Below are 25,015 nucleotides of genomic sequence, written 5' to 3'. Positions count from 1 at the left end.
ATGCTGTTGTCAATCCCCTCGTTAAGAAAGGTGATAGGAGATGTGTCAATAACTGCAAACCTGTTTCACTGCTGACACCATTTTCCAAAATTTTTGAGAAGGTGGTTTATTCTAGAATAGTATCTCACCTAAATTACAATGATATCCTCAGTGAAACACAGTATGGATTTCAATAGAGTTGCTGTACTGAGAAAGCTGTTTACTGCACTAATCTTAATTTCAGAATGAGAAGTTGGTGATATATTCATATGATTTAATTTTATGAGAGTTACTTTTTCAACATACTGCTATTATTTTTCTGTTGAACTCTTTGCCCCTATACTTTCTACTATATTTACGGAATGATTATTAAATATATTGCTCCCTACAACTTATCATTTATAGCCCTTTCATTCAGATCAATAACGATAATATAATGGCTACGAAGTCTTTTGCGACGTATTTCTTGAATAAAAATCTCTCGGTGTACATGCCGCGTCAATTCTGGATAAAACTCCAAGCTTTCGACCACTACCTCCATGGTCGTCGTCAGGGCTAAAACTGACTGTCGTGAACTAGCGAGGTTCCCACTTTTATATGCCAAGGACGGCTTCTGATTGGCTGGAATACGTCATAGCAACAGCGATATGGCGCGTAGTGAAGTGGTGCCCTCTACTTCCATAGATGTAGTTTCTATCCTGCGTTGCTTGCAGCGCCATCCCTTGAATCAGGAGGTAAAGTGCGGGAAGTTTTTCTCTGCGATTTTTCTTTATCCAGTGCACTCTTCCAAGTGTTACTAAGTGCATAGCCGTTGTCTCTGTTAAAGTTGTTATTGCTGAGTCTAATTTCGACTGCTTCCCGGATCACAGAGTCCCAGTAATTCGATGCGTGGGCTATTACTCTGGTTTCTTCTGGCATATAAAAGTGGGAACCTCGCTAGTTCACGACAGTCAGTTTTAACCCTGACGACGACCATGGAGGTAGTGGTCGAAAGCTTGGAGTTTTATCCAGAATTGACGCGGCATGTACACCGAGAGATTTTTATTCACGATAATATCATGTTATGTGGCCTGGTTGTCCTGTCTTTTGTTTCACTGCACTCCATACGTTCCTTAAGTATTTTGTCGGAATTACTAATTTCTGACATTATGTGCAAGTTCCTTAATTTTTTATAACTTTTTTTAGTAATTTTGAGAAGCAGTTTTTGTTGTGTGTAACTACTGCAGCATCTCTAGTTGTTCTTGCCAATAGATAAGATTTCCCTCTTCCTTTCACAAGATTCTTTAATCCCTCTAGTGAACCAGGGATTTTTACATGGCTGTTTGGTGTCATATCCGATTAGCTTATGTGAAAAGCTGTTTTCAAATAATGGTATGAATTTATCATGGAATAGATTAAATTTTACGTTAGCATTTGGTTCATTGTGATTTCAACTCAGGTAATGTTTTGTAAAGTAAAAACACATGTCCTGGATCCATTAATTACGCTAACTGATATGCACAGCATACCATAGCAATAAAGCTAAATGATGAGGTTGTGAGTCATAATTCACAAGTTGCAAGTATTTTTAACAACCACTTTCTGAATGTAGCAGCAAAAATAGGGTTAAAGGGTTCAGTTAAAAAAAAAAAAAAGGTTAAAAATGTCATTCTCCAGGACTTTAGGCCTTTAGAAATAGCACCAAAATCCCCCACTGAAATTAAGGGAATTATAAATATACTGAAAAACAAGATCTCATGTGGTGTTGATGGAGTTTCTAATAGAATCTTGAAGTGTTGTTCTAATTTAATAAGTAGAATTCTTAGTGATATAATTTTGAAGTGTTGTTCTGATTTAATAAGTGGAGTCCTTAGTGATATATGTAATACTTTGCTGGCACAGGGAATTTTTCCAGACAGATTTGAATATGCAATTGTCAAACCTCTTCATAAGAAAGGGGACAAGAGTGACTTGAATAATCATAGACCAATCTCATTGCTGACTTCATTTTCTAAAATATTTGAAAAAGTTATGTATTCAAGGGTAGTCTCACATTTAAGTGAAAATAATTTACTCAGCATGTCATAGCTTGGATTCTGAAAGGGTTACTCGACTGAGAATGCTATCTACACATTTACCCATCAAATAGTACAAGCCCTAAATAACAAATTATCGCCAGTTGGTATTTTTTGTGATCTTTCCAAGGCATTTGACTGTGTGGATCATGTCACACGCATTTGACTGTGTGTATCATGTCACATTCTTAGAAAAACTTAGGTTTTATTGAACTGAAGGCTATACACACAGCTGGTTTGAATCATACTTAACGAACAGAAAGCAAAAGGTTGTGCTGACTAACACAAATAATGTTGGGAGGTTGGTAAATTCTAGTGAATGGAGAGTTATCACAAAGGGAGTCCCATAGGGTTCAATTTTGGATCATCTGCTGTTCCTTATTCATGTGAATGACCTCTCACTTAACATTCACCAAGCAGAACTACTACTTTTTTGCAGATGACACAAGTGTTATAATAAATTCCATTACAGAAAAAGCAGCTGAAGATATTGTTAAAAATGTCTTTCAAAGAATTATTAAGTGGTTCTCAGAAAATGGACTCTCCCTTAATTTTGAAAAAACTCACTATATGCAGTTCTGTACACCGAACAGAGTCATACCGACAATTGATGAAGCATATGAACAGGGCTCAGTCAACAGGGGAGATTTCTCCAAATTTTTGGGTGTCCGCTCAGTAATGTCTTATGGACTAGTTTTCTGGGATAACTCACCACTTAGACATAAAGTATTGATTGCACAAAAGAGAGCAGTGAGAATAATTAGTGGTGTTCACCCAAGGACGTCATGTAGGCACCTATTCAATGAGTTAGGTATTTTAACTGCACCATCAGAGTACATATATTCGCTAATGAAATTCATTACAAATAATCTACCTCAATTTGTGAAGAACAGTGATGTTCATACGTACAACACTAGAGGGAAAAATGACCTTTCCTATCCGTTATTGAAGCTGTCAGTAGCTCAAAAAGGAGTACATTATTCAGCAACAAAAATCTTTAATCATTTGATTGCACACGAAACACTCATCCAACCCAGTCTAGAATATTGTTCAAGTGTGTGGGACCCATACCACAGGGGACATTAATGTGATACAAAGAATGCTTGTATGTGTGGTCACAGGTTCATCTGAACCACGGGAGAGTGTTACAAATATGCTGAAAGAACTGAGTTGGCAGATGCTTGAAGATAGATGGAAACAACCACGTGAAAATGTACTTAGAAACTTTCTAGAACCAACTTTAAGTAAAGAATCTAGGAAAATACTAGAAACCCCTATGTGTCTCTTCCATTGGGATTTCGAAGACAAGGCTGCACTAGTCCCAGTGCACACAGAGATCTTTGAGCAATCATTCTTCTGGCACTCCATACGTGAATGGAATGGGAAAAGATCTAGTAACTAGAGTAATGGGACATGCCCTTTGTCATGCACTTCACAGTGGTTTGTAGAGTATAGATGTAGATGAATTTAAAAGGAATGAAGGAAAGTGTATGCCCAACTAATGATCTTTGCAACAACTAGTCACAGACCTGAAGCTAATAAAAGCAAGTGTAACACTACGATGAGCAAAATGACCTCAGTCAGCATAAACTATTGCTACTACTATGTTCACAATAAACAAAAGCAACATTGATGCTGGTGTTTGTTGTGGTGGTGGTAGCAACAGTAGTATTAGTAGCAACTGTTGTTGCTGTTACTGTAGCAGCATATAACAAGTTAATAAAGTTTTATTTTAACTAAAATTACAGTTTAGTTATATCTGGAAAACTAGGTAGTAAGCTGTCGTATCAGTTAAACATATTCTTTTGCCATAAAATGACACTGATCAATTCCTGCTGCAGAACAGAACATATGGTCCTCTACAGCCAAACTGTTGTATCACAGTTTCATTATTGTACTACGGAGATAAACCAAAATGCAAAAATTGAAAAGAGTATGCAACACAGGTCTATGTGGTAGCAATGCAGGCTGCTGACTGTACAAACTAATTTTGAATGTATTTTATAAATTTTGCTGCACAAATGCTGGTCATGGAGGCAATGAGATCATACAGTAACATATGAAATAAAATTACTAATAGAATTACCGAAAACACACAAATGTGAAGACGCTGAAGGAAGCAAATGGTCACAAAAAAAAAAAAAAAAAAAATTGAAAAGACGGTCAAAGTTTGATAAATTGAGCGCATCCTGATGATAAAAACTGGTGCACTTCCCTATTCTGCAAAGCAAATCCAGCACCTTTAAGTATTTAATCTATTAACACTCGGGCATTAAAACGATATCACGACAACGTTATACGTATTGGCTGTTAGTGGGTCACCTCCAACAACAATTAATATTTTTCAGTGCACCCTAATGTAAGTCCTTTTGTATTTCAATGTGGTATTCGGACATCATACATGGCTAGAGACAGGGCCAGTGGAGTACAGCACAGCACATCTGACAACAAATGATTCTTTTGGAGCTAGTGTTTAAGCAGCAAGTTGACGAAACAAAAATCAAACCAATAGTTTCTGCTTCATGTTTACAATTGATCGCTTAATATAAACAAGGGCAAAATAGACTTCATTCTTCGAGAATAAAGTAACCATGTATAAAATAACGTGAAAGATGTTATACTCACATCGTAATGTATGAAATGATGCCGAATTTTTACTTGTAAAACTCTGACCCAGTTTTAGCTCCATCACCCCAGAGCCCACACCCAACTGATCTGCCATCGTTCTGCTGGCGCTGCCGACATGTTTTGGGACAGACTTTCGCATAAGAGTTACTAGGTTGCCGAAAGGCAAATTTATATCTCAATTATATATTTGGTTGCAGATTCACAACCTCTTCATATTTCCTGGGTAACGCTCAAGCATTCTACTTTCCTTGTAATCTGCATACACGCCCACATTCTGGTGAATATGTTTACATGTACACAAGACGGTCAACGTTCGTCAATAAATCTGCACACAACAATCAATACCGAGACCAGACACTTGCTTCTCCAACCACAACAGCTGTCAGCAGTCACAGTAGAGATATCGATCATAATCGAATATATCGATGGTACATATTGTTGCGGGTTTTCAAAATTTTAACTATCGATGTTTGATCCGGTCGATGCGCAAACTATGTGACGCAATGGAGTCGACTATTTACAGGTCTACTGTTGTTCTCGCCTCTAGTATAGATCGATTCACGCTGCACATCAACCTGATTACCGTACAACTTAAAGGCCCGTCCACACGTTACGATCTGTCTGCGCACATCACATCTGCGCAGACAGATCGTTGCGTGTGGACAGAAGATTTGCACCAACCTGAGGTGTGTACAAACCTGGAAGTTGGAGATGGAGGTTTGAGCGAAACCTCTCAAATCTGTGGGTTCAAACCACATCTGCGCAGACAAGTTGGAGCGTGTGGACAGGAGATCGCCGCAAATCTGGCGCGAAACAGCTGTTTGCTCATCTAGTGTTTGTATTTGTGCGCACCGGGCATTAAATTGGCTGATACTCGTCAGTGTTCTCGAGAGTTTGTAAGTGAATTCATTGAAATATGTAGAAACCACCCATGTACCCATGTTTGTGGAAGATTAAAAGTAAAGAATATAGTGACCGAGACAAAAAGACTGCAGCATACAATGCTCTAATTGAGTTATCCAAAGTTCAGAAATCTAGATCTGGTGTAGGAGTAGATCAAGTATACCAGCCAATGTTATGGTATTTTGATCTGCTTGGCTTTCTTAGTGATCAAGAAACACCAAGACCAAGCAGGAGTACAATTGAAGATGAAATTGGAGTGTCAATGTTACCGCCAGCCGTTCATGAGGAGAAATTGCCCTTCCCATACAATTATTTTTCTCATAATATGAAGGGTTACGAGCTTTAAGAGATAATTATAAGTTTCGACATCCATCCGCAAATAATTTCGCCAGTCGTTAGGTTCGTCCTGCAACTCTCTCAGTAAATTTACGTGAGAAAACTGCTTTCGCTTTAGCAGCCACTGTCTACACCATTTTGCCCGCTTTCTCTGTTTCCTGCGGTTGGTCTGAATGTTTTTTGCAACACAAGTTGCGAACACAGACCACAACAGAACTTCCTCCATTTCTATATTTCAAAATAACTGAATTAAATGTTTGACGTTTACGGGGAGCGTAGTCGCTTGCCACTGATATTTCTTTTCTACACCGACAGATGGCGGGCGAGTAGTAGATTGGGGTTTGTGTCGTGAACACACCACATTTGCAGCGATCTTTTGCATGTACAGACATCTGCACAGATGTCTGCGCAGACAGATCGTTGCGTGTGGACCGGGCTTAAGATAGATGATCATATGGACTAATCCGTCAGCGGACCCGAATGGAACGCAAGGTAAAGATCTAGTTGGGAACATGCTCACGTTTAAAGAAAAACTCAGGCAGTTACTTTGAGATGGATCTTATTGTGGTACAGATGAATTTATTAGCCAAAATGCATAATATCTCCTTAGTGTGTTTAAATCTATTTTTGTAACCTACATGGCAGAATATCATTCTGTGTTTATTTACTGCGTAACTTAAATCCAAATTATTAACATCCCATGTGACGATATGACCAAGCCACAAAAGGATTTTAAACATCTCCAGCCATATAATGGTGTAAATATATTGCAAATAACGTCAAACAAAAGTTATGACGAATATACTACTCCTACAAATTTCACTCGAGGAAAACGCAGCGAAAATGTGTTCCAAGTGCCGTTAAAAGCCATTTTAATGGCCTAGAGATAGAAACAAGTGCTGAAGAAACTTTTGCAAACGAAATCACAAACAAAAGTGCATCTACAAAATGGCGAGAAGGATATGAAAGAAATCGTTCCATGTACACATACATCCTGATAGTCGTGCACATGGACTAGCGAAACTTTTACGTTAACATCATGGTGTAAATGCTTGTAGTTATGTGACACGAGGACCACCTACATTCGAAATCGCAGGAAACATAAAAGCTGGGACTTCATCAAATGGAAACGTGGCGGCGCCAACGATGTTCACCGGAATGATTCATCTACTGCTGTCCAAAACTTGACTCTAATAAGAGCAACCAACCTGACCCCCATTGAACCATAGACCTTACCGTCAGAGGGATGCCGTGCGTGCCTCAGCGATACAAATAGCCGTGCCGTACGTGCAACCACAATAGAGGGGTATCTATTGAGAGGCCAGACAAACACGTGGTTCCTGAAGAGAGGCGGCAGCCTTCTCAGTAGTTACAGGGGCAACAGTCTGGATGACTGACTGATCTGGCCTTGTAAAATCAACTAGAACGGCCTCACTGTTCTGGTATACCAGTGGCTGAAATCAACGTGAATCTACAGCCTTAATTTTTCCTGAGGGCACGCAGCTCTATTGTATGCTTAAGTTATGATGGCGTCCGCTTGGGCAAACAATTCAGCAAGTGAAATAGTCCGCCATCTGGATCTCTGGGTGGGTACAGATAAGTTAGAAAATTTAAAGGGGGAAATGGATACATTGAAGTTAGATATATTGGGAATTAGTGAAGTTCAGTGGCAGGAGGAACAGGACTTATTGTCATGTGAACAAAGGGTTGTAAATACAAATACAAAAAGTGGTAATGCAGGAGTGGGTGTAATAATGAGTAAGAAAAAAAGATTGCTGGTAAGCTACAATGGCCAGCATAGTGAACACATTATTTTAGCCACGATAGACACAAAGCCCACGCCTACAACAGTAGCATAGTTTACATGCCAACTAGCTCCACAGACAAAGAAAAAATTGAAGAAATGTGTGGTGAGATAAAAGAAATTACTTAGAAAGTTAAAGGAGGCTAAAATTTAATTGTAATGGGGGACTGGAATGAGATAGTAGGAAAAGGAAGAGAAGGAAAAATACTAGGTGAATGTGGACTCAGAAAAGAAGGTTGTATACATGGAAGAGACCTGGAGACACTGGAAGGTTTCAGATTGATTATATAATGGCAAGACAGAGATTTCAGAACCTGATTTTTAATTGTAAGACATTTCCAGGGGCAGATGTGGTCTCTGATCACAATGTGTTGGTTATGAACTGTACATTAAAACTGTAGAAATTGGTAAAAGGTAGGAAATTAAGAAGATGGGACCTAGATAAGCTGAAAGAACCAGAGGAAGCGTTAGGGAACAGTTGACTAGAGTAGGTGAAAGGAATACAGTAGAAGGTGAATGGGTACCTTTAAAAGAGGAAATAGTGAATGCATCAGAGGATCAAATAAGTAAAAAGCAATGCCTAGTAGAAATCCTTGGATAACACAAGAGATACTGAATTTCATTGATGAAAGGAGGAAACAAAAATGCAGTAAATGAAGCAGGAGAAAGGAAATACAAACTTTTAAAAAAATCAGACTGACAAAAAGTGCAAAATGTCTTGGCAAGAAATATATAGAGGACAAATATGAGGATTTAGAAGCATATTTCACCACAGAGAGATAGATGCTGCCTGCAGGAAAATTGAAGACGTCTTTGAAGAAAACTGAAGCACCTGTACAAATATCAAGAGCACAGACAAAAAATCAGTCCTAAGCAAAGAACGAAAACGTGAAGAATGAAAAAGCTCGTAGAATCCGACCTCAGGGAAGATCAATTTGGATTCCAGAGAAATGATGGACCATGCGAGACAATACTGACCCTACGACTTGTCCTAGAAGATAGGTTAAGAAAAGGAAAATCTACATGTATAACATTTTTTGACTTAGAGAAAACTTTTGACAATTTTGTCAGGAAGATACTCTTTGAAATTCTGAAGGTAGCGTGGATAAAATACAGGGAGCAAAAGGCTGTTTACAACTTGTACAGAAACCAGACAGTTGTTATAATAGGCAAGGGGCAAGCAGTGGTTGAGAAGGGAGTGAGACATGATTGTAGCCTATCCCCGATGTTATTTAATTTGTATGCTGAGCAAGCAGTAAAGGAAGCCAAAGAAAACTTTGTAGTAGGAATTAAAGTTCAGGGAAAAGAAATAAAAACTTTGAGCTTTGTGAATGACATTTTAATTTGTCAGAGACAGCAAAGAACTTGTAAGAGCAGTTTAACGGAGTGGACAGAGTCTTGAAAGGAGGATATGAGACAAACATCGACAAAAGCAAAAAAAAAAAAGGCTAATGGAATGTAGCCATATTAAATCAGGTAATGCTGAGGTAATGAGATTAGGGAACAAGAGAGTTAAAGCAGTAGACGAGCTTCGTTATTTGGGCAATAAAATAACTAATGATTGCTGAAGGAGAGAGGATATATAATGTAGACAGGCAATAGCAAGAAAAGGGTTTCTGAATAAAAGGAACTTGTAAACATTGAGTACATATTGATTTGTCAGGAAGTCTTTTCTCAAAGTATTTGCATGGAGTGTAGATGTGTATGGAAGTGAAACATGGACGATAAACAGTTTAGACAAGAAGAGGATAGAAGCTTTCAAAATATGCTGTTACAGAAGAATGTTGAAGATTAAATGGGTAGATGATGTAACTAATGAAGAGATGTTGAATAGAATTGGGGAGACAAGAAATTTGTGGCACAACTTGACCAAAAGAAGAGATCGGTTGATAGGTCATGGTTTGAGACATCAAAAGCTCACCAATTTAGTACTGGAGGGAAGTGTGGGGGTAAAAATCCTAGAGGAAGACCAAGAGATGAATACAGTAAGCAGACACATAACAGTGTAGGATGCAGTAGAACAAAATAATCGTCATCATTGCAGTTCTACATAGATTCGACCTTACAACTGACTTGTGTAATTTAACAAATTATTAAGACCAACAAACAGTTTGAGGAGATCTGCAATATGTATCAAAACACTCAGTTTTTACTTGTTCACCATCTTCAGATAGTCAGTTTCATAAGGCATGGATTACACCTAAATGGAAAGAGCGAGAGATTTCTCAGGTGCAAAACTCTGGAAATGTTGATTGCATCTAGCAGGGGATGAACTGTTGAGTCTAAAATATCAGAGGCAACCGTAGCACGCCAACCAAAAACAAAAGCACAACAGCTATCAAAAAATGCAGCAGCAGCAGAATCACTACAACCTACTTTAGCTGAACCATCACTAGTGGCAGCGAAACCAGCATCAACTGAAGTAAAACCATTGGCATCAAAAGCAGCTGCAACAACAATAGAAGAAACATGATCAATTCAAGAAACAACAGAAATTCAACTACAATATGTGACAGCAGCAGAGCCACTGTCACCAGTGATTGCAGTATTATCATCCCCAGAATCAGAATCATTATTATCAGAAACACAGTCAACAAAGGAAAAGTCCACAGCGACATCAGAAGAAACAATGTCAACAACGCGAAAATCCAACATCAACAGCAGAAGCCATAGGAAACACTCGTCCCTTGTCAAGAGAAGAATTTCACCACCATGCCATCTGAAGGATTTTGTAGTACAAACTGGTAAGAAAAAACACTGAGTTAATAAATCTACAAGAAATTGTGCTTACACAAATAAAAAGTGGCAGAAGTTTTTAATGCTTTGGAATATAAATGGTTTGATAACATATATCAACAAAATTGAAGAACTGCAAACTATGCACAAGAACAGCAAAAATATTAAAGTTATCTGCTTAAATGAACACTCGTTCACTAGTGACTCTATAAAAATTTTAAATAAACTGGAACACTTAAATTTAGCAAGCAGCTTTTGCAGAAATGAGCGATCCCATGGAGGCTTGTGCATACTTCTCGATACATGCTTAAGATATGAAATAATGAGAGATTTTAATTAATTAAATGAGCAGTGCTCTTTTGAAAGCTGTTGTGTTGAAAGAAAAGAGATCAACACAATAGTCATATGAATTTACAGAATTCGAGGAAGTACAATAGCTAAAACTCCAGTCTCTTCTCAATAAACTTAAGAAGCAAGGAAAGAAAAATATCACCATAGCAGCTGATTTTAATGTAAATGTGATAAGTCATGACAACAGCTGAAACAAGTTTATTGATTTAATTCAGAACTAGGGTTTCAAACTAAATTTTTGAGACTTCACTAGAGAAAATGCTTATTCTGCTACTTGTATAGACAATATCTTAACAAATTACATTTTCGACAGTCAGAACAAGTTCTGTGTAGACTTAGGAATTTCTGACCATTCTGCCTTGTTTATTCAGCTGGCAAGAATAAATAAAGTGAGAAAGGTTTTATGGAAAGAATCTTTTGTAAAAATAACTTGAACCTGTTCTGTGACAAGACAGATGGCCTATAAATAATAGTGTGTTAAGTACTGAGAACTTTGATAAATTTCTAAGAAGGTTTCTATAGGTACTCAGTGAGTCAATTTCACCTAGGATCTGGCACCAAGAACCTAAAAATAAATTAAACTGGACTACTCAAGGTTTAAAAATATCTACTGCGAGAAAATGAGCACTACGTAAAGAGCTGAAACACAATAAAAACCCTGAGTTTCTTATCAATGCAAGACGTTACAAAGTTGTGTATAAAAGTGTTGTTAAAACTGCCAAAATAATTTCAAATGATAAGTTCAGTTTAGGCCATAAAAATAAGTTTAAGATAGTTTGGTCTGTCATTAAACCCAAGTTAGGTACAACAGTTAACTACCAGGAAATTTCAAAAATTAAACAAAAGATAAAGACTATTTTGAACCATGTTCAAATATCTCAGTTTAATAAATTTATCATCCATGTAGCAAAATCTAATGTAGACGTGATTACTTGTCAAAACAGTGAACATTTCTTTGTCATGAACCAGAACAGTAACCCCTTGTGGCATTAGAAAAGTCTCAACTGAAGTTATAAAAAACAAAAGTGCTTTAGAGTGGATCAGACATCAACCAAAGTAATTAAATTTGTGGGTGATAAAATAGTACACCCTCCAGTCATTTGAGCTAGCCAACTTCTCTGATCTTCTTAAGTATGCATACGTAAACACACTACACAAGAAAGGATCAAGGGAAGATATGGGAAATTACCATCATATCTCTGTTCTCCCAATGTTATCCAAAGCATTTGAAACAATAGCTGCAGTCCATATACCAAATTATATCATGAAACATAATGGTATTCTCAAAGACCAATAGCAGCTCCAAATTGGGAAATGCACCACGAATGCAATTAAAGAATTCATTGAAATAATCATTTCATCACTGGATAAATGCAATAAAGTGGCAGGTATCTTATTTGCCCTTACAAAGGCATTCGATTCAGTGAATCACTCCATGCTGCTTCATGTACTACATAGGTACAACATCAGACAAAACTCTCTGCAGTGGCTCAGATCTTATCTGACAAACAGTAAGAAAAGGGTAATCATAACATCTAATACCATAAATTATGCATCTCATTGGAATATAATTTCACAAGGAGTCCCTCAAGGCTCAATCTCAGGACCAATCTTGTTTGTCTTTTATACAAATGATTTATCTCTCAATATCGATGCCCAGCCAGACACATTTGCAGATGATACTTCAGTTCTTACTGGAAAAGAAAATGTGAGGAAAACTCCAGAACGTGTAATAAACACAATATACAACCTAGATACATGGTTTCAACTATTTGGTTCAAATGTTCAAATGTGTGTGAAATCTTGTGGGACTTAACTGCTAAGGTCATCAGTCCCTAAGCTTACACACTACTTAACCTAGATTATCCTAAGGACAGACACACACACACCCATGCCCGAGGGAGGACTCGAACCTCCACCGGGACCAGCTGCACAGTCCATTGACTGCAGTGTCTTAGACCGCTTGGCTAATTCCGCGCGGCTTCAACGATTTAGTCTTAAAATTAATATTTCCAAAACCCAGTTTACTCAATTTAAAACTAAATAATCAAAAATCAGTGACAACATTATTGTACACAGAAATCAAGTTATGGAAGTAGCTCAGTCCATCATATACTTGGGACTAAATGTGGACAGAAAGGTTAGCTGGCAAGCACACACAGGTTATTTAGTTACTAAATTAAAGATCTGTTTAGACAGTAATCCTGAGCTAACTGTATAAGACCTTTCAAACATATGTAAAACACAAGTGAAAGAAAATTTCATACTTCCAATGCATCACTTAAAATTCTACCAATGGGTACCTCAGCACATGGAAATGATAGTCTACAATAAACTCAAGAGTGGAGATGCACTGAGAATGGAGACAGGTTCACTGAAGCGAAAACTGCATGACCTCCTGGTGGAAAAAGGCTGCTACTCTGGTGAGGAATTTATGAATGATGATATGATCATTTTAACAGTGTCACTATCTAATACCATATGTTGTGTATACTATTAAATATATAAACTAATGTCTGGAAAATTTAGACTCTATGTGCTGGTACATCATGGGAAAAACAATTGATTAGTATTATTGTGTTCAACATAAACCTATGCTAGTAAAAGTAGTGTTATAGAATTATGTAACTATGTATATCATAAGGTCAACATTGATATGTCTCTTGTGGAATAACATCAGATGTTCTATAAAACATATCTTATCAGATGAATAAAATACAGATACAAATGTACATGAGTACGTTTCTGTTGAAGTAATGTATTGTAGCATGTATGTTGAATTATTTTTAAGAGTATGTTATTCCTGTCATATTATTCACATCATTCCTATCATAAGTTCAATGTATGGTACCAAACAATAATCCTCAGAAAGAATGACTCGATCTGTATCCAGTTATCTGTTCACATATGGATCCATGGAAGTCAGAATTAATGAATAAAAAGTGAAGTCATGATCATGTGAGATGGAATGCCACTGCACAAAGCTCATCCCAGTACTGTGCAGGGAAAGTAAGGCCACAAGACACTATACACCATACAGAAAGTCGGCATATAGTATTAGAATTAAGGAACTAGCATTGAAAATTGTACTTTTGACATTATTCAAGGGTGAAAGAATACTGTAGTAATACGGCGCCTGGACATTTCAAAAGATCAACTTTCGTTTGCTGGAGGAAATATAGGATACAGGTACATAAAACAGTATGTAGAAGGTGTGGTGTCACCGCCAGACACCACACTTGCTAGGTGGTAGCTTTAAATCGGCCGCGGTCCATTAGTACATGTCGGACCCGCATGTCGCCACTGTCAGTGATCGCAGACCGAGCGCCACCACACGGCAGGTCTCGAGAGGCTTACTAGCAGTCGCCCCAGTTGTACAGCCGACATTGCTAGGAAAGGTTCACTGAGAATTACGCTCTCATTTGCCGAGACGATAGTTAGCATAGCCTTCAGCTAAGTCAATTGCTACGACCTATCAAGGCGCCATTTATCCTTTGCTATGTATCTAATGAAGCATGTACAGTAACAAGACCAATGTTCACCAATTGTGGATTAAAGTTAAGTATTCCAGCAGCTACGTACTTTTCTTTATAGCATTCATTAAGTATCCTGTTTCAGACCTCACGCCATCCTGGGTGAGCTTATAGCGTGCATTTCGGCTTCCTCAAACAACACGGTGTTGGCACTTCTGCCGACACATCATATTGGCGACGTGGCTTAAAAGAGGATTTCGCGTTCGTATTGCTCTAATTTACTTGTGTCATGGCTTCGCCACAATCTCCAGATGTACTGTCCGAATTTTATCGCTTGCAGAATCAGCAGACGCAGGCGTTATTGGATGCCCTTGGACAGCTCGTCCAGGGTCAACGTGCGATGCAAAACGATGCGGCAGCCGCCGCTCCACCGCTACCGCACCCACAACATGCAGTTGCACCACCGTTTTGCAACTTCGATGCGGCGATGGAAACCTGGACGGAGTGGTCACGCCAATTTGGATTTCATCTCGCCGCCTACAGACTTCAAGGTAACGAGCGGCACCCTCATTTATTGGCGTGTGTAGGGGTGCAAACGTACCGTGTGATAGTGAAATTATTTCCCCGACGCGACGTAGCAACTCTGTCCTACGAAGAAATTTTGTCTGCTTTAGATGCCTATTTCAAAGAAACGGTCAATGTAGTTGCAAAAAGGTATACGTTCTTTCGTACAAAACGTATGGCCGGTCAGACTAATAGGGAGTGGGTTGCAACTTTGCAAGGCCTTACTAGGGATTGTGCTTTTGAGTGTGAATGTGGACTCCCTTATTCAGATACTATGGTACGTGATGCAATTGCACAGAACGTTTCTGATGTTCGTATACGGGAGCAAATTTTGAAACTAGTCAATCCCTTCCTTCAACAAGTGATGGACATATTGGATAGGCAAGACACACTTGACTTTGATCAGGAATCATTTGAAACTTCGCCAGCTGTGTGTCACATTAACCGGCCCGCCGGGCGAGCTGCACGGAACTGTAAACAGCCCTCGCGCACGTCCGCGCAGCCCCGTGTCCCGCGCCAGCATGCAACTGCAGTACTAAAGTCATGCCCGCGGTGTGCAACTGGACATTCGCGTGACAATTGCCCGTCACGCCAAGCTGTTTGCTTTTTCTGTAATAAGAAAGGACATGTTCAAAGTGTTTGCCAGAAAAAGCTCCGAAAGGACACTCACAACCGTTCCAGGCCCTTTGCTTCGCGCCGGAATCGAACCAAGAATACTCAGGTTCGTGAACCTTCGCCCGTGGACATTCATGTCGTTAATTCCACTCCGCCCAGTGCCACTCCTTCTAACAGTGACTGTGTTCGTGCCACAAATAGTGTGCGTCGACATCGACGGAAATCACGTCAAGTCGCAAGTGATTCTGTACCAGTGTCTGTTCACGTTGCACAAAACAGTCACTCTTGTCATCGGCAGGACAATAAACTTTTTGTAGACTTAGACATTAATGACAACGTGATCCCATTCCAGCTCGATACCGGAGCTGCAGTTTCCCTAACCAATAAAGACACGTACAAACAACTGGGCAACCCTCCGTTGCGTGCCGCAAATGTTACGTTAAATAGTTATTCAGGTCAGAATATCCCTGTGTTAGGACAGTGCAGCCTTCTTGCAACATACAAGGGACAAACAAAACTTGTGTCTTTTTACGTCCTTCCTTCTTCTTCTGCTGTGAACTTGTTTGGTTTAGATTTATTTCAGTTGTTTAACTTGTATATAGTCAATCAGGTCCTATCAGTGAACCAGACTGTGCCTTCAGCCAGTGTTTCTAGCGTATGTGAAGAATTTGCAGACATTTTGCACCGGGCATTGGTTGCGCTAAGAACTATAAAGCACATTTGGAACTGAAAGTAAACGCGCAACCGAAATTTTTCAGAGCGCGCAATGTTCCCCACGCATTGCGTGATGAGGTTGCAAGAACATTACACGATTTAGAATCACAAGGTGTAATTGAACGTGTGCAGGCTTCTCTCTCTCCCTTAGTAATTTTGCCAAAACCTTCTGGAAAATTGATACTTTGTGTGGACTTCAAGGCAACAGTGAATCCACAACTAGTGATTGCCACTTTTCCTTTACCCCGCCCGGAAGATCTTTTTGACATACTGTGCCCGGGTAAATATTTTTCTAAGTTGGACCTAGCAGATGCGTACTTTCAAATACCGGTGGACGAAGAATCCCAGCGCGTATTGGTGGTTAACACGCATCTTGGTTTGTACAGATTCAACAGACTGCCAATTGGGTGTGCATCCGCCCCTGCATTGTTTCAACAATATCTGCAAACTGTTTGTGCGTCGGTCCCTACTGCAGCAAACTATCTGGACGATATTGTGATCTCCGGAAAGACAGAAGGCGAACATTTAGCAAACCTCCGAACATTATTTCAGGTCTTGCGACAAAATGGTCTTCGCTTGCGGAAGGACAAATGTGTGTTTTTTGCTCGTGACTTACCGTATTTGGGACATGTAATCAATGCACAAGGCATACATCCGAGTCCAGAGCACCTCCGTGCCATACAGGACTTGCCTTCGCCGCAGAATTTGAAGCAGCTACAGAGTGTGTTGGGAAAAATTAATTATTACCATCGTTATGTTCCCCATGCCTCTTCCATTTCCGCTCCGCTTCATCACTTACGCCATAAAGGTGTTCCGTTCGTCTGGACGACGGAATGCGAACGCGCCTTTCGCCAGTTGAAATCGGCGTTGCTTTCCACTACTTGCCTTACGCCATTCGATCCCCAGAAACCCCTTTTGTTGATGGTAGATGCATCGGATTTCGGGATCGGTGCTGTGCTTGCGCACAAAGATGGTTCGCATGATCGCCCTATTGCCTTTGCGTCCAAATTGCTCTCGTCAGCGCAAAGAAATTATTCACAGATAGAGAAAGAAGCCTTGGCTCTCGTATTTGGTGTTACTAAGTTTCACGATTTCTTGCATGGCGTGTGCCGAACAACACTCCGCACCGCCGCGGAAATTCTTTGCATGGCCGAAAGCCACTTCCCCTTGGCAACGCTTACACATCGATTTTGCTGGTCCATTCTGGAATGCTCGATGGTTGGTTGTGGTCGATTCCTTCAGTCATTTTCCTTTTGTTGTACGGATGTCTTCCACGACGTCATCTGCCACCATCCCGGCGTTATCGGCTATCTTTTGCATTGAAGGTTTTCCACAGATTATTGTTTCCGACAATGGCCCACAATTCATGTCCGCGGAATTTCAGTCTTTCTGCAAGGCCAATGGTATTCAACATCTGATATCCTCGCCGTTTTCGCCTCAGTCAAACGGTGCCGCTGAACGATTGGTCTGGACTTTCAAGTCACAGATGTTGAAGTTGAAAGAGTCGCATTCTCGGGAGGACGCGTTGTTGCTCTTTTTGTCTTCGTATCGCTCTCAGCCCCGAGATGGTCGCTCGCCGCCTGCGTTGCTCCACGGTCGTCCTTATCGAACCTTGATGTCTTTGCTGCATCCGCCGCATCAGGTTCCTGTGCAGCGGCAGCCACCTGCTTTGGCTCCAGGCGACGTTGTATACTATTGCAACTATCGAGGTTCACGGCGTTGGCTCGCAGGGCGCATTCTTCGCTGCCTCGGCCGCGCTATGTATCTGGCTTTGGGGGCCTTGGTGAGGTGCGTCGGCATCTCAATCAGCTGCGCCTCTGTCGTCGCACGGGTTCTGCCGCTCCCCGTCTGCTTTCAGCGACGGTGCCGTCCGGTCAGCGCCCTGGGGACCCATCTACGGGCTCGCCTCATGCCCAGGTGTTATCGACGCTGCCTTCCATTTTGCCCAATGGCGACGCGCCGCCGCCTGTTCTCCCGCCGGCGCCGCCCGCAGTGGACGCTTCGCTGCAGCCGCCCAGCGCCTCCCTGGGTCACGCGCCGCCGATCGCTTCCTGTGACCAGCTGTCCTCCGACATGGAACTCTTGCCCGCTCCGGACCATCTGTCGTCTTCGCGCGTCGGGTACCCCGACGCAATGGAGGTCGAACCTCCGGCCCCTCCTGACTAATTACGGGCACATACGCCGCATGTTGACGTGCACCCTGGACTAGGTTTTCAGGCGTTTCCTAGCTCCCCTCGGACCGAATGGCCGGGTGCGGGTGGCACAGCCTCGCCTGTTGTTAGGCTCCCCACTTATGCAGCTTCGTTGGTAGCAGTTTTCTTTCGTATACATTTTCTTGAGGCACAGCTTCAAGTCTTGCGACGTCTTTTGATGGTATTGACAGAGATGCAACTGGTTGAACAGCGCCTACATGGGAATATGCTGCTCTTGATGCATTTTGGTAACAGTCACCTTAAATTAAGAATTCCTGTAGATAGTTTATGCATTACTATTGATTCGATTATGTGAATATTTTACAAGCAACAAACTATAAATGAATTACAGTATTCCTCATAAAAAAACCTGATCTATGTCGACAGTGTTCTACTGCAGTCCATTTAACTCCAGTTAACTTCTCTGGCGGCAAAAACGCAGCTGACGACATATCATTTGACTGGACTAACCAGGTTTCCTTCGAGAATAGCTAATTTAAGGTGTTATCAGCGGAGATAAGTTGGATAGTGGCGTACATTTATGTGGGGGTGGGCCGCTGAACAGGAGCAACAATATCACAAAAATCCGTGTGTCCGATATATTTGTACTTTATGATTTCTTGTTAGGCCTATAAAAGAGTTTATAACTGAATTTTTCTCCTAGAGATCTGCTATTCAGGCATAGAAAATAGCATAATATCGTTTAAAAGAATAAAACTGATGCCTGTGTCTAGCTGTGGATGAAGTTTTAAGAATGAATTGTTGTTTGTTTCGACTAAGCGAAAACAGATTTCAGATAACGGGTCTAAAGTAACTTGAGATGAAGAAGTTAGACACCTTACTACGTAAAGAATGTTCAATGAGTCTGTGCCCAAAATGACAGGTATGACGATGGAGACAACAACAAAAATATTTCGTCAAGGAACCAGGTCTTCGAAATTTACACTGAATGGGTATGGAGTATCCAGAAGGCCATTGGAAGTGACTGAGAATTTTAAAAAAAATGTTAAATGTGCTTCAGTTCCCTATTATTCTGATCAGTTACAATAATTGTTCAAAACGAGCAAGACTTAGCAAGGTGTCTCGTGTTCAGTGGCAAATGTGTGTTGTGTTCCATATAGATGTGATAGCTGCAAGAAATCTTTCTAATAATCACTTCTTTTAGTTCACAGGGGTGGAATACATTTCCAGTGAAAATTTTGTCTCATATAAAAAGGAGACTACCTGCGTGGAGTGAGGCGCAAAGAACTCGCAGGCAGTATGTAGTGCTCCATGTTATGTACTACTACCATCAAGCAGGCACCACGTACTGTTTACTGACTCAATGCAAACGTCATTACGTCACAACACTATGAACCTCATTTGGTGTAATGATGTTTGAAAAAGGTACTTTTTTTGTTTATCCCCTTCGCTGCCAGACTACTTACATATGCATAGTGTTCGCTCAGTATATGTTTCCGACACCCTGTTGCTTAACGAAATATGCTAGTTGTTGTCTCCGTCATCATATCTGTCAGCCTGGGCACTGAATTTTGGAATTCCCAGCTTTAGGTAACACTACACTAGCACTTTTCACATGCTTTTCCGCACTGGGTCATTGCGGTGTGAGCAACAGAACTCGAAGCCTGTCGGTGATCGTGTGCATCGTCGCACACTTCCTGCTGTCTCTTATAAGTATGGCAGGTGCTCTGAAGGTTTATTTAAATGGGTCATTTTTTACGGAAATGTGCGCCCACGTGGTTTTGCGTCAACATTGTTGTAGCTACAATATTGTTGTTGCTGACACACATGGCATTGTTGCAGTATGGGCCGAAAAGATTGCTGATAGAGCAGGTTGTTACAAGTTGTTGCAGATGTATGACCAAGGTGTCGCTGCTGTTGTGCACTAAGTTTGAGTACATTTCGTATGCCGATAACACTGTAGTGCCAAGTCAGGTAATCTCAGAGATGAAACAGTATTTTTTGCTTCAGTTCGAAAAGGTGGCATGGACCTGTAAAGGCACTCGATTTGATTGTTGTCTGGAAGAATGTATAAGTGGAAAAATAAATTTAATATTTACAGTTATGGCTGCAGCTATGGAATATACAAACTGCTATTACACATACAGAACCTGAAAAGAGTTCTTACTGCTGTTGTTGTAGTAGAAGATCTGCAACAGTTAGCTATAATTGTATTTCACACAGGATAAATCTTCTAAACCTTTTTAAACCTCTTCACACATGTTTCATATTCATGGACAACAACTTGCCAACTGCCCCTTTTTATTACTGTTTTCATATATGTTCCACAACATTGGTTGTAGATATATCACATTTGTGATATTCATAGTTCTCTCATTGTACTACTGACCGAAAATAAAATATTATGAAACTTATTCGCAATTGCGGACATAAGCTGCGTTAGGTATGATGATATTACTTATTAATGAAACGTGAAAATTTGTTCCAGACCGGGATTTGAACCTAGATTTCCCACTTGTCACAAGTGGTCACCTTAACCACTTTTTCTATCTGAGTGCACTTACTCGACCGACCCAAACTTCTGTATGTCACGCTGCATTCGACATCATCGTTCGCAACTTTAATGGGATTCCGACCACAGGGCTTCAAGTAGGCAAATGTATTCCATGTTAATGTCACAATTTTGCTCATCGAAGCTTATGACCTTGTAATACTTCTTTTTAACAATATCTTAAGGAACAGATATTAGTGAAGCTCTTGCAGATGTACTAAATTTGTGAAATTCATTCGCAACCGTGTAATCTTTCTGACATTAGTGGCGTTAGGTATGAAGATATTACCTGTTGATAACACATGAAAATTTGTGTCTGTCTCGGTCGGATTTCCCACATGTCTCGAGTGGCTGCATTAGCACTAGAAGGACCATACCGTCATTTCGAAGGGTGCTTTACTTAAGTAAAGTTATTTTCTTATAAATGGTTTATTCTACAGTTCCCATCTTCTACAACATTTAATAAATATAGTAGAAGTACATGAATGAGATTTTCACTCTGCAGCAGAGTGTGCGCGAGACTCTCCTACGAATCTGGTTCGCAGGAGAGCTTCTGCAAAGTTTTATAAGGTAGGAGATGAGATACTGGCAGAAGTAAAGCTGTGAGGACGGGGCGTGAGTAGTGCTTGGGTAGCTCAGTTGGTAGAGCACTTGCCCGTGAAAGGCAAAGGTCTGAGTTCGAGTCTCGGTCCAGCACACAGTTTTAATCTGCCAGGAAGTTTCAGTAGAAGTACAAGTCTACCAAGAACTAAACGTTTAAGTCCTTTCTGAAGAGTTGCACAAGGAACTCCTGCTAGATGGACCACCATTTGTCAGTTTGACGGGTATGAATGTGTGAAACATAGCTGTCGCACTTGCCCACTGCCATTGTCATATACATTTGTGGTAAGTATACTGCATTCTGCAGACACTTTGATGATGAGAAAGGAAGTTTCATTGCTCAAGTAGCACAGTTTGTGTTGAGCACATTTCAATTGCTTCATAATGGCGTTTCTAAGCCATAGTTTGTATGGTAAAGAAATTTTAAAATATATGATCAGATCCAGCAGTTTTCCGCAACACAATGAGTAGAAATAAATTCACTGATAATTTGTGGTTTATGCGATTTGATGAAAACGACACACGTTCATAAAGACAAGGATAGATCGCTTTGCACCCGCTACCTCTCCATAGAATCGTTTTATTGCTAATCCCAGGTGAAAATATCACTGTGGATGAGCAACTGTTTCCATGCAAGGCTTAATACTCTTTCGTCCGCATCTCGTGGTCTCGCGGTCGCTTTCTCACTTCCTGAGCACGAGGTTCCCTGGTTCGATTCCTGGCTGCGTCAGAGATTTTCACCTGCCTCGAGAAGACTGGGTGTTTATGTTGTCCTCATCATTTCATCGTTATTCATGAAAATGGCGAGACTGGGCTAAGCAAAGCTTGGGAATTTGTACGGGCGCTGATAACCGCGCAGTTGAGCGCCCCCCACAAACCAAACATCATTACCATCATCAATGCTCTTTCATTCAATATGTGAGCAATAAACCTGACAAATTTGGAATAAAGTTTTGGCTGCAGTTGATACAAATTCTAGGAATCTGGTGAATGGTTCCTCTTACTTAGGCACAGATGGGCAGTGCCCCTCAGGCATTCCTCTTGCAGAGCATGTTGTAGCACATTTGTTTCCATTGGAAAAATATTACATGTGACAAATGCCTTGTAGAAAGTTTGAAATGTAAGAATAGAAGCTTGATGGGCATAGTGAAAAGCTCTAAAACGGAAATCTCTCAGTCAGTGAAAACTGCTGTAGCACCTCTTGCATACAACTACAGTTTATAAGTCCTGTTATATGACTAACATGCTATCAAGGGAAAAGAACAACAATTTGCTTCTTTTGAATCGAATGCATAACTCAGTAACTATCAATTAATGACATCCCAAAAAGTTACCAATGTTTCTTTCAATATATTGGACTTGGCAGCCATTAATGCATGAGAATTCTGCAAGAAATAAACAGGTAAAAAAGTAAGCAGACGTCAGTCTACATACAAGTTCGAAGAAGACCTTCAGCATATAAGGCCATGAGGGTATAAAATGTGCTTCCTAACACAGTACTGCAACATAGGAACATTCCCAAGACTTGTCAAACTGGAAGATGCAGGGGGAAGAATAGCAGCAAGCATATATGTACAAAGTGCAGGAAGTATGTTTGTAGACCACATTTAGACGATGCTGAATATATATGTGCTAGGTGTCGTGATGCAGCAGGAGGCTTTGAATAAACCAAATCACGGCTAGGAATGTTATGTATACGTTGTGATTCATGAAGATATGTAAATATTTTAATAAGTTATTCTACAAGTAAAACTAAAGAAAAACGTTCCTGTAATCATAGCTTCACAAATGTTTAGTTAAGAAGTTACGCCTAATAAAAGATTTTGCCAGAAATTTAGCAATTTCCCTAATATGAAGACATCACAAAATTGTATGAGGTTAAAGTGAAGCACGATTTCTATTAATTTTGTTGTTATTGGTCTAGCGAATCTAATAAAGCATGTCCCAGACGTGTCTCTGCAGTAGTTTTCCAGAACATCCAGAGAAGCAACGATTATTACACAAGTAAATTTGTTTACTTTCCATTAAGAATGTAGAAACGTTTATGTCATTGTTGGCAACCGTTAGTGAGTTGTTTCAGTCGTTTTTTAAGCCTGGAACGAGTTAGTTTTCTTCAATGTTCAGTGAAAGAACATAATAACAATAGTGTATTTAAGTGAAACCAGACAGTAACTGTCGTAGTTTGTAGACTATTTATGAAATATGGATGCCTTTCAAATTTACGACAGAAGAATACGCCGATATGGTGTTCATTTATGGCAAATGCGATGTCATGCTGCAGCTGCAGTTAACGAATATCGCGTACGTTATCCAACTCGGAGGATTCCAAATGCACGAACCATTAGTGGGATATTTAGAATGTTACAGGAGACATGTTCTCTACCTAGCGTTCATAATCAGTACGAGGGCTCGATACGTGAATATTATGATGAGGATATTATGGATGCTGTTGACTGTAGCCTGGGTACCAGTACACGATGTATCTATCAACGATTAGGCATTTCACAATCTAAGGTACATAAACTGAAGTACATAAACAAAAACTGCATCATTTACATCTGGGATATCCTGCTCGTCACTTGGAGCTGTGCAACTGGTTAAATACTAATAGGCAGTTACACAAATACATTTTATTTACTGATGAGTTACAGTTTACTCGAGATGGTATAAACAACTTACGTAACAATCTCATATGTTCTGAAGCAAACCCACCTGCAACAGTGCAACGCAATTTCCAGCAGCGATTTACCATATATGTGTGGTGTGGTATAATCAACACACACTTTATTGGACCATTCATTTTCCCAGGACGTCTAACTGGCGAGACGTACTTACAATTCCTTCAAGAAGAAATGCCCTGCTTGCTCGAAGGTGTTCCACTTGTTACGCGATTGCAAATGTATTTTCAACACGACAGCATGTCTCCAAATTTCACCAACGCCGTTACTACACATTTAAATGAACATTTTTCTCCAGAAATGGACTGGTCGTGGTGCTACACGTCTGTGGCCGCGCAGATCGCTCGATTTAATATTAATGAATTTTTGTGTGTGGGGATGGATGAAAGACATAGTTTATGAGGACAAAGTCAATACATGTGTGGCATTACTTGCTCGCAATATGAATGTATAGACGAAATTGAGAACAACCCTGTGAAACTGAAACGAGCAACAAAATCTGTTCATACACATGCAGCTAAATGCATTGAACTCGATGGAGACATTTTTGAACACTTATTGTGAATATATAGTGAAACTGTATGTACACTGTATAACTTCCTTAACACTGAGCTTTGTTTCTTCCGGTTTACCATGAATTCACGAGTTTACATGAACTTTTTTCATTAGTTTTACTTGTAGAATAACATATTAAAATATATGCATATCTTTGTGAATCACCCTGTATTGCACTACTCAAAATTTTATGTCGAAGAAGTTTTTGCTGTGGGAAGCTATCCATGTCACAAATTGTTATCATATATTTGGTATGAAGTGTTCATTATACCACACAATGTTTCCCGAAAAATAAAATGACATCCTGGCAACATATATAAA

The 25,015-nt window shown here is 40.1% G+C and overlaps 1 protein-coding gene across 2 annotated transcripts in view; it reads right to left on the bottom strand.

Annotated features, from left to right (window-relative positions):
* Positions 1–5,070, bottom strand: part of LOC126249802 (ELL-associated factor 1-like) — a 77,048-nt gene extending 71,978 nt beyond the window's left edge. The window contains exon 1 of one of the 2 annotated variants that reach the window (XM_049951496.1): positions 4,659–5,070. In XM_049951496.1, coding sequence (XP_049807453.1) covers positions 4,659–4,800 — 142 coding nt within the window. In that variant the 5' untranslated portion in view covers positions 4,801–5,070. The remainder of the gene's footprint in view (positions 1–4,658) is intronic. The other variant, XM_049951495.1, reaches the window with a different exon arrangement.
* Between the last annotated feature and the right edge of the window lie 19,945 nt (positions 5,071–25,015).

Source organism: Schistocerca nitens, chromosome 3, assembly GCF_023898315.1.
Source record: "Schistocerca nitens isolate TAMUIC-IGC-003100 chromosome 3, iqSchNite1.1, whole genome shotgun sequence".
NCBI classification, from domain to species: Eukaryota; Metazoa; Arthropoda; class Insecta; order Orthoptera; family Acrididae; genus Schistocerca; species Schistocerca nitens.
This window is presented reverse-complemented; position numbering and strand designations above follow the sequence as displayed.